The 10,694-nt window shown below is 36.0% G+C and overlaps 2 protein-coding genes across 2 annotated transcripts; both read left to right on the top strand.

The window, feature by feature from the left end:
* Window positions 1-498: 498 nt before the first annotated feature.
* Window positions 499-1,119, top strand: LOC118490380 (secreted RxLR effector protein 161-like). Its single transcript, XM_035987986.1, has one exon. It carries the CDS (start codon window positions 499-501, stop codon window positions 1,117-1,119), a length of 621 nt encoding a protein of 206 aa, XP_035843879.1.
* Window positions 1,120-3,255: 2,136 nt separating this feature from the next.
* Window positions 3,256-5,244, top strand: LOC118490338 (putative F-box protein At3g10430). The gene is made up of 3 exons (XM_035987906.1): window positions 3,256-3,467; window positions 3,540-4,541; window positions 4,734-5,244. Exon 2 carries the CDS (start codon window positions 3,623-3,625, stop codon window positions 4,448-4,450), a length of 828 nt encoding a protein of 275 aa, XP_035843799.1. The 5' UTR covers window positions 3,256-3,467; window positions 3,540-3,622; the 3' UTR covers window positions 4,451-4,541; window positions 4,734-5,244.
* Window positions 5,245-10,694: the final 5,450 nt, after the last annotated feature.

Genomic DNA, 10,694 nt, shown 5'->3' on the forward strand with positions numbered 1-10,694 from the left:
AAGACTAAGAAAGATGCAAACGGAAATGTGGTCAGACACAAAGCAAGGCTGGTTGCAAAAGGATATGTTCAGCAACACGGAATAGACTTTGACGAAGTCTTTGCACCAGTAGCTCGCATAGAGACAGTTCGACTAATGTTGGCTTTAGCAGCATATCAAGGTTGGGAAGTACATCATTTAGACGTGAAGTCTGCATTCTTACACGGAGATCTCAAGGAGGAGGTCTACGTATCACAACCAGAAGGATTTGTAAAGCCAGGAGATCAAGGAAAGGTTTATAGACTATCAAAAGCACTGTATGGATTGAGATAAGCACCAAGAGCTTGGAATACGAAGTTAGATCAAACCCTAAAGTCACTTAACTTCAAGAAGTGCACTTTAGAGAATGCAATCTATACAAGGACAAGTGAGACTTATACGCTGATAGTCGGAGTCTATGTTGATGATTTGATAGTCACTGGAACATCAAAGAAGGAGATAGATGTTTTCAAATCTCAGATGAAGAATAAATTTGAAATGAGCGATCTAGGATTGCTAGCATATTATCTGGGAATAGAAGTTATTCAAGCAGGGGGTGAGATAGCCATCAAGCCGACAGGCTATATCAACAAGATACTCAAAGACGCTGATATGTTAACCTGCAATGACACAAAGATTCCCATGAATCCAGGAACACAATTAACAAAGACTGAAGAAAGAGATCTAGTAGATGCAACACATTACAGAAGCCTGATAGGTTCTCTCAGGTACTTATTGCATACAAGGCCAGATCTATGTTACCCAGTCAGTCTGCTTAGTAGATTCATGCAAGAACCAAAGGAGCAACACTTGAAAGCTGTGAAGCAAATACTACGTTATATCAAAGGAACTAAAGAGCATGGAATCATCTACAAGAAGCAAGGAGGATGTAAGATCACAGGTTATAGTGATAGCAGTTTTGGAGTTAATACAGACAAAGGAAAAGGAACAACTGGTCTGGTATTCTACTTTGGAGAATCACCTATAACCTGGTGTACACAGAAGCAACAGACAGTGGCATTATCATCATGTGAATCAGAATTCATGGCAGCCACTGCAGCAGCATGCCAAGCACTATGGCTTAAAAGAATTGTTAAGTGAAATTACAAGCTGGAAGGAAGAGAAGATAACACTTAGAGTGGATAATGTTTCTACAATAGCACTCATGAGGAATCCAGTCTTTCATGGAAGAAGCAAGCACATTGATACACGCTACCATTTCATAAGAGAATGCGTGGAGAACGAAGATATCACTGTGGAACACGTAAGTGGAGAACTACAACAGGCAGACATACTAACAAAGGCACTAGCAAGGGTCAAGTTTGCCACAATGCGAGAACTGCTCGGAGTTCAAAGTCTGCAACAACCTAAGGATGTTCAAGATTAGGGGGTGAATGAAATCACTAATCTTTATACATCCTAGTAAAAGGGTTTATTAGTAATTAGTGTAAAGTATGGCGGTTACATGGCGGTTACAAGTTCAGGGGGCAGTTATGACAAACCAGAACTTCACAACCATCACCCCAGGGTTGCGAAACCCCTTGGGAGGCACCCTTTTGATCTCGGCCACAAGGAGAAGAAGGAAGGGACGCAAACATTCGTTTAGAGACGCACCTTTCATGTCAAATCTCATCCACAAGTCCTAGAGACACACCCGTTCATGAAGAAACGCGATATTCCAAGGGATATGTCTCTACACTCGTACCCATTAGATTAGTATAAATAGGCCTTAGATTTTCATTTGTAGAACACAATTCATGTTCATGTAAATTCTATTGTATTCAAATTTCGGTATTTCAATAAAGTTACGATTATCATTTGCGATCTAGAGATCAAAAGATCATTTTGGGCAACAAAACATACGAGACATCTGAGATTTATGATCTTTAGGCCAGAATTTTGCATAAAATCCAGGGCTAGTAGCCCATCAGATTGATCTCTGTAAAATTCAAATGACCATTGTTATGACCATTGTTGACTACTCATAAATTTTAGTGTTGACTTTTGACCTGGGTCAAACATTGACTTCGTTGACCCAGTTGCTTCTTGAATTTGGTAGTAGTCAATACACTCTCCATTAATTCTCTTCCCTTTTGAGCCTACCAGTTTCATCCAAGCTGGTAGAATCTATAACCGTAACAAAGTTAATCACTGATGGAGCCAAGTTGCACACCAATGAAATACAACAAACATCGGTATTCGAACGACTCATATATGGTTAATTTTTTTTATCATCACAAACCAAATATATACTGACTAAAATTTATAGAATTCTCGATGTGACGGTATAAAATTTATTGAACACAAAGTAATATTCACAATAAAGTATTTTTTTGGTATCGTAAGCTATTTCAAGTGTCTGCACACGATACCAGTATCGTAACTGACCGATACCGACCAAATAACACCGATACCAGTACAAGTATTCGTTTTTATGGGTTTTCAATCGATGTAAAAAACATGTCGATTGATAACGATGATTATGCCGAATGCCGATATGATATCATAGTCCGCAGCGAACCGCAGAGAATCGCACTGGTAAGAGATTATTTTATACAACCCTGGGATTGGGGAGCAGTATTAGAGCATTCACATCCTAACCATCAAATTATGTGAGGAGGGGTTTTTATATTATAAAGGGTATAAAATGTAGTTGTGAGTAGAGGAGAGAGAAAATGTTACTGTTTATCTGTATATTTGGGGGGACACTGTTCACCCGTTATAATTTTTTAATATATTTTGAAAGTGGTTGTGAGTGGAAGTAAGAGAAAAAGGTAATGATAATATTATTTAATTGAAAGGAGAGAGAAAAAGTATTTGTTTTTAGTGGAAATATATTAATATAGGAGTTGTTTTTTAGTGGAATGTATGTATAATTTGATGGATTGGATGTGAATGCTCTTAGAGCATTCAGAGCATTCACATCCAATCCATCAAATTGTGTGTGTGAAGTTTTTATAATGTAAGGAGTATAAAAAGTGGTTGTGAGTAGAGAAGAGAGAAAATGTTACTGTTCATCTGTATATTTGGGGGGACACTGTTCACCCCCTATAATTTTTTAATATATTTTGAAAGTGATTGTGAGTGAAAGATAGAGAAAAAGGTAATGATAAAGGTATAAAAATATTATTTAATTAAAAAGGAGAGAGAAAATGTAGTGTTTTTTAGTGTAATTTAGGGTGAAAATATGGTGGAATGGATGTGAATGCTCTTACATCGTTACACCTCTCCCAAATTCATACCCTGATCAAAACCCTAGAAATTCATTCCGTAATCAAAATCAAGATGTCCGACAACATACCATTCGAAATCCAAGCCGAAATCTTCAAAAGGCTTCCGGTCATATCCTTGATCCAAATTCGATCGGTCTGCAAAGCATGGAAGTTTCTCATCGACAGCGATGATTTTATCAAGAATTACAGCGGCCAGATGCAATATCTACTTGCAAGGTATAAAGATAATGTAGATTTCCAAGAAAAATATGTTTTATTTGATGATAATCATACTTTCCCACAAAACAGAGTCTCCCTGAATACTCACCATATGGTTAACATGCTTCGAAATTCTTACATAATCGGCAGCTCTCACGGTTTGTTGTGTTTGTATGGTGATTATCAAGAGGGCCATGATGGTCCCCTCTCTGGAACAGGCAGAGTTGTTCCTTTGGAATCCTTGCATTAGAAAAGCTGTTGCGGTTGATGTGCCGAATGTCGCAGATAGGAGGATTTACGAAACCGGTTTAGGTTTTGGGGTTTGTCGTGAGACTAATGACCCTAAGATAGTCAAGATTACACATATTAATATGTGGGGCCACAGGGAAAGTGTAACTTGCATTCCTTGGCAAGTTGAAGTTTTTACACTAAGCACAGGGGCTTGGAGAAGTCCATATACCAGCAATCTCCCTCGTAATTCGATTGAATTTGATTACGATAACACGGTAGTTATAGATGGAATGCTTTATTGGCTTGCTACTAATAGGATTACTGCTGATGGTGGATTTCAGTCTTATAATCTGTTAATCTCATTTGATATGACAAGTGAAGAATTCCGAGAAGTAAACCTTCCAGACAGTTTAGCACACCAGTCGATTAGTGGTCTGACAATTTATAAGCTGAGGGAGTCTCTTGTTGTGCTTGAACGCGATGTAGAAGCCAATGACCTAGTTTTTCCAGTATGGACGATGGAGGATGATCTAAAATCGTTTACAAAGTTATTCACTATTAATATACCGGATAATGTATCAGAAGTTTGTGTAATGGGATTTAGGAAGACAGGCGAACCTATAATTGATAGTTTACCACGCTATCCTGAGTGGACTGGATCACTTGCTGTTTCTGAACCATGCTCAAAATCTATTAGCAGTCTTGGGATTAATGGAAGAGATTTTTCACATTATGTGTATTCCTACATCAAATCACTACTTCTGCTTTGATCATTCTGTTTGTTACATTTATGAAAAAGGTAACGGCCAGATTGCAAAATGAAGAGCTAAGGACAAAAGGATTTTGAAGCATACAAGCAAGGTATAGACACACTCTTATTTCTGTTTGTTTATTATTAACATTCGTAAATTGAAAAGTTTGTACTTTTATTCAAGTGGGTCAAAAGTTGGAGTTCAGTTATTGTTATACATCCGAGTGGATTCTGTCTATACTTTGCAGACAAGTATCATATTTTTTTTATTTATAATAACCAGCTTTCTTTTTGTAATGTAGCCACTGAAGACCGCTGTATTAGACTTGTATCCTGGTCTTTTTCTGATTTGATAGAAATGGAATGGAACTGAACAGAAGGTGTGACTTGAGAAATATCATTTTGTCAAGTGAGTTGCAAAATATTTAAAACTGAGACTACCATTACCTGTTCGGCGATTTCCAAAGCTCCAAGGATCAGAGTTATTTAAAATAGATCTCGAGCAAACATGGTGGATACAGGACACTGGATAGTCTTGAACTTCTAAATCAAACAAGTCTCCAAAGGACTAAAACAAATATAATGCATGGGTCAATGGCAGACAGTGATTTCTTTATTGGGACATTAACACAAGAGGGCTTGTCATGTTTGATTCTCTGGATTGTTTCATTTCATACATAAAAAGGACTTAAAATGTGCAAACATGTCCTCAGGTGTGTGTGTACTTTTCTATTATCACATGCTTGTAGTTTTCTAATATCATATGCTTGTATTGTATTCTATTTGTTTTGTTTAGTTGTGACTTTCTAATTAGTGGTTGATCCTTTTCTCGTATAATAATGTAGACATCAAAATCATTGTTTAATATAATCATGCACTACGATAAATATGTAAATGCGGACATTAATTTAGTTTTTTATCCCCACAGTTAAGAATTACTCACTGAATTATTATGTTGAATTCTCAGTCCCCGTGTCATTAGTGTTGTGTATAGGTAGTTCGCGTCACAAATGCATTTTCTTAACCAAATAGATTCAAGCTTTTGATGCTACTATTAATTTGCATAGCTCCTGGGTTAGCAGCCTATCAGATTGTTGACTACCTGATCAATGTCAATGTTGACCTTTTGACGTGGGTCAACAATGACTTCGTTGACCCAGTTGCTTCCCTTTACTTCTGCATGTAGACAGTCAGTCAGTCAGTCAATACCCTCCATTATTCTGTTCCCTTTTTGAGCCTACGAGTTTCATCCAAGCTGGTGGAATCTATAAGCATAACCACTTGATGGACTCAGCCAAAATACAACCCATACGGTCTGTATGGATCTCCGACTTGGCCAAACACAATAAAACTCAGATCACTGACATGGCAGGCCAACTTGCAGCTATGATCTCCCACCCAGATCCTTGACCTTTGTGGGTCAAAGCCATATTGACGGTACTTATGAGCAGCCAATGACCAACCATGCAGCTACTTAATATGGTGGCGGATGTAGAAGAAATTTCAGAGATATCCTAATTTATTTTTTGGACAAAGGGGTATCCTAATATTTGTTAAGGGGTATACGATACATAAAATGGAGAAGAAAAAGAAGTTTTTGCGCTTCGCTGACAAAGTTGAGAGGGCTACCCCTACTTACATGCTAGCTCCGCCCCTAGGTGTAGGTGTCGATCTCTGGAGTATGGGTTTCATTTTGACTGGATTATTGGCCAAGGGGCATATGCTGGCTGGCCTGGTTTAAAATAAGATGACCCAAAGAACTTGGCTGTTTTATAATTCCTGTAACCATTTACTGTTTGCATTCAACTGGCTCATTAACAACCATAATCCACATGCTGATCTCATGGCAGAGTATAATCCCAACTTCTGACAGCAAGCAAATAATACAAATCAGCAGATTAAAAACCATCAAATTCTCATTTGTATCCTGTTGACTACTGCAAGCAATTGACTTTTTTCGTCTTTTAACTTTTGACTATCATTCTCCTTTGACTTCCTTCGAGTATTGCTTGCATTTATCTGCTTCCAGCTGTTGACTCTTTGATATTGGACTTCTGTATAATGTGTCCGACTGTTGACTCCCAATATTAGTTGACTTTATCCAGCTTCTGACTTTTGAAATCTTCTGACTTCAGTCATTTGTTGACTATATGTTGCAGTTGACTTTTGACTATTACATTATTGAAATTCGTGTCTATCAATCTTCTAACATCCATTCCATAACAAATATCACTTATTCTAACCCATGTCTATGCATTCACAGTTTGACTATCATTAACTTCTAAATGCATCTGACTTTTGACCCAGATGACTTTTGATTGTAAATGACTATATTCTACTGTTGACTTTTTCCTTTCTTTGACCACATTCCGATTACTAACAACCCCATTCTCATACCAATTACATCTGCGCCTTAGCATCCATATACCATACTGGTTACGTTTTAAATTACAAACCAGCTTATCTTTAACCCATTCTGCATGTGCTTCTCTTTCATTAGCTAGCTCAATCCAAGTATCTGCCGACATCTATTTTATAACATAACGAGCTGACTTATTAAGCAATACCAGCCAGTAGTAGTAAATAGCATTCTAATTCATCCAATTTTTAACGATTTCGCCTCACCTGCAGTCTAGTTACACTAGATCATTCTCCGAAACAACACGTGTCTAAAATCTATTATAAATCAGCATAATCATGTATTCAGTAGGGTTAACAAGTACATGTTGAACAATCATAATCTGCTACTCAACACCAAATGCCAATTTTACAATAACCTGGCAATAACCCCACCCTGTACACCTTCCAACCAACCCCCGAACCATTTTCCTATAAAGACTGACTTGATATAAGGCTTCAAAGCGTAGTTCACTCATTTTCTTTTCATCACAATCCTGTATAAAATGATGACAAATGTCAATATATTTTGAACTCTTTCCTTTCTAACTTCCCTAATTCTCTCACACTTTTCACACCTACCACTTACTCTCCGCCACCACGTTCAAGGAGATGGCTGAAAAGCTTGGGGTTGAAGACTTGAAGGGGTTTTTGATTTTGAGAATTGGGTTTTTTTCCCACTGATAGGGTTTATTAATCAAGTGAAGAGAGATCTTACTTTTTTTTTTTGTTTGTGTATTTTTTCAGTTGCATACCCATATATGCAAAACATTTTTTGTAGACCATGGTGGTAATTAGTTTTACACTTTGGCTTTTTTGTTGTGTGTTATAAATTTATAATTAACCTTTAAATTATTATTATCTTAACAGGTTATTTGATGTCATTGACAATCAATTCCTGTTATCGCCTCCTGCTTTTCGGTCTATAATATTGTTTGTGATTGAGAATGATGATAAGTTCTTAATATGAACATCTTCTTGGTAAATGGACTATAAATTACTCTGTTTGGAACTAGAAGTGCAAATGAAGTATGAATTGAATTGTTGTTTGTTCATTATAATTATGCTAAAAATGTGGCTTTATTCATGTATACTTTGAAACACACTTGTAATTTCCATTGGGTAAAGTTGAAGGTTACAAACGAGAATCTTCCTCCAAATGTAATCAAGCAACTTGCTAGGGAATTGAAATTTTTTGATGAAACACCACCAGAAGGAATTGAAGTAGGAGTGAACTATGATATGATTTTTCAACAATATTTGCTATATAGAAGGCCATGTACTTATTAGCTTTATATTGTCATGTGTATGTGTGACTGTGTGTGTATATAGTGTAACATGGTTAATTCCTAAATTTTCTGACTGATTATCCCGGTGTGCAGCTGGCACTCCGTATGAAAATGGCGTATTTCACATGAAACTGATCCTATCCCATGAGTTTCCCAGTCACTTCCTAAAGGTTTGTAAAAAATATGTTAGATATGAAATCCATATTCTTACCCTTTCTGTTGTTATTCTCATCTTCTTAGTATGTCTGTAACAGGCTATTTTTTGACCATGATCTTCCACCTAAACATCGCTTCAAATGGTGAAATAAGGTTATCAAGTTGAATCGGTATCGAACGAAATTGAAATCGGAAAAATGTATTTAGCTAACACCAAACGTTTATTAATATTCAAGAAACTGACTCAAAACTTGAATTACAATCACTAATACCCAAAGCATGGTATTTATAATCTAAACCTACTAGATTATAACTAGGATTGCTAATAAACCTATTATATTGGAGTTGATAATTATCACTAATAATTAAACCTAAACACATTTAAAATTCTAATAATTATCCACTCCATGGTTCCTTGCCTTGCACGCAAAGGAATCTCTTTTAATTCGAAATTTCCAACAATCACCCCGGAATTTCGAACTCGTATCTGACAAGTCTTCAACTCCAAGCATAACAGTCATCTGATCAACTTGATCTTCCCAAGAGCCTTCGTTAAAATATCGCCTTTGATCAATGCCACTAACATGCTCGACCATGATACCTTCACGATCAACATATTCCCAAATGTAGTGAAACCAGGATTTAATGTGTTTGCTTCTTCCATGGAAAACCAGGTTCTTCACGGGAGTTATCGCCGATGTATTATCAACACGTAGCACCGTCGCTTGAATTTTCTTGTCGAGTAATTCACCAATCAATTTTTTTAAAGAATAATTGATAAACTTAAATGTTATTAAACAGAACAATAAAATAAAGTGAAATATTCGTATCAAGTTTAATGAATATTGAACAATGAAATAAATTAGCGTTACAGTCCGTATTGAGTTTAATAGTCTCATAAATTGAATAATGAAATTAATATTTGTTACAGTCAGTGATTAGATAACTAACTGTTTTTTATTACAGAATGGACAAAAAATGTATTTTCATACTGAATTCAAATGCTTAGGTAACGTTTGGTTAGCAAAATTACTAGAAATGCAAACTATTTTCTTGTACTTTTGTAAACATTAGCTTATGATATGGGATGTATAATAGTATTATGGACATTTGATCTCTAGACATTAACCTTAAACAAACCCAAATCTAGCGACTGTTTTTTTCCCCATAACTATAGATAAAATGAAAACTGTTTATTAAACCAAATACGTATCCGAAACATTAACAAGAAATGACTTATTGATCAAATGGCTTGAGAGTTGAGACCACTGGCCCCCTCATTAATTTTCTGCCTAATTATCTTATGTTTTAGGTAAATTGGATTTAAATAATCCCAACTACACAATTTGGCCGATAATAATCTCAACTCAGTTATTGGCCGATAATAATCTGAACTGGTCTACTTTTGGCCGATAATAGTCCGCCGTTAAAAATAGCTTAACGGAGTTATGATTTTTTCCGAATTACAAACCGATATTTTATGGATTTTGATTAGAACGAAGATACGAGTCGATTTATGTAAAACTTACCTCGAAACGGTGCTTCAAACGGCTTGATTTTTGTTAATTGGAAGTTTAAACACCCGAATTGAAGCACCGTTTTTGTCGTTTGGGTAGTATTTCGAGGTAAATTTTACATCAATAAACTCGTATCCTCGTTCTAATCAAAAGCCCTAAAACATTGGTTTGTAATTCGGAAAAAAGCATAACTCCATTAAGCTATTTTTAACGGCGGACTATTACCGCCAAAAGTAGACCAGTTCGGATTATTATCGGCCAACAACTGAGTTGAGATTATTATCGGCCAAATTGAGTAAATTGAGATTATTTAAATCCAATTTGCCTATGTTTTATTTACCAACCAGTAACCTTGCTAAGTAAAGTGTCACCTAATTATAGCTTATTATTCCATACAAGTATATATGAATGACTGAATGTTATACATTATATGATTTCTAATAAATATATTAGTTTTAAGATGTGATAATTTCTATAAACTTACAATTTGCGTGGAGGCAAAAGTATAAATCAACAAACTAACTTAACTAGAGCCCAAAAAAAAACTGAAACCAAACCTGAGTTATGATAGAAACCGGGCCGGAACTTCATTAATCGTGGTATTCCGTTCCATTCCTCTTTCAGTCCATCTTAGGTTTCTGTTGTGGACCGAAAAACCTGAACAAAGCGCGAGACAACCTAATTATACAAGCAATGTGTTTTAGGTGTTCATCGTTCGCTAATGTGGATGATTATCATCAACTATTCATATTCTTTTGATTAAGTGTTTGGTAAGCTCATTCCCTATTGACTGTATTGGAAATCACAGCCTTAATCGGATTAAATAACCCAGCAACAAACGGACACAATTGAATCAAAACTTCATGATCGACTCTTTTGATTAATTGCAGGTCGTTAGGTGCTT

Source organism: Helianthus annuus, chromosome 3 (genome assembly GCF_002127325.2).
Source record: "Helianthus annuus cultivar XRQ/B chromosome 3, HanXRQr2.0-SUNRISE, whole genome shotgun sequence".
Lineage (NCBI taxonomy): Eukaryota > Viridiplantae > Streptophyta > Magnoliopsida > Asterales > Asteraceae > Helianthus > Helianthus annuus.

Excerpts from the sequence above, each read along its gene's own strand:
- LOC118490380 (XM_035987986.1), top strand. The coding sequence starts at position 499 with ATGAAGAATAAATTTGAAATGAGCGATCTAGGATTGCTAGCATATTAT.
- LOC118490338 (XM_035987906.1), top strand. The coding sequence starts at position 3,623 with ATGGTGATTATCAAGAGGGCCATGATGGTCCCCTCTCTGGAACAGGCA.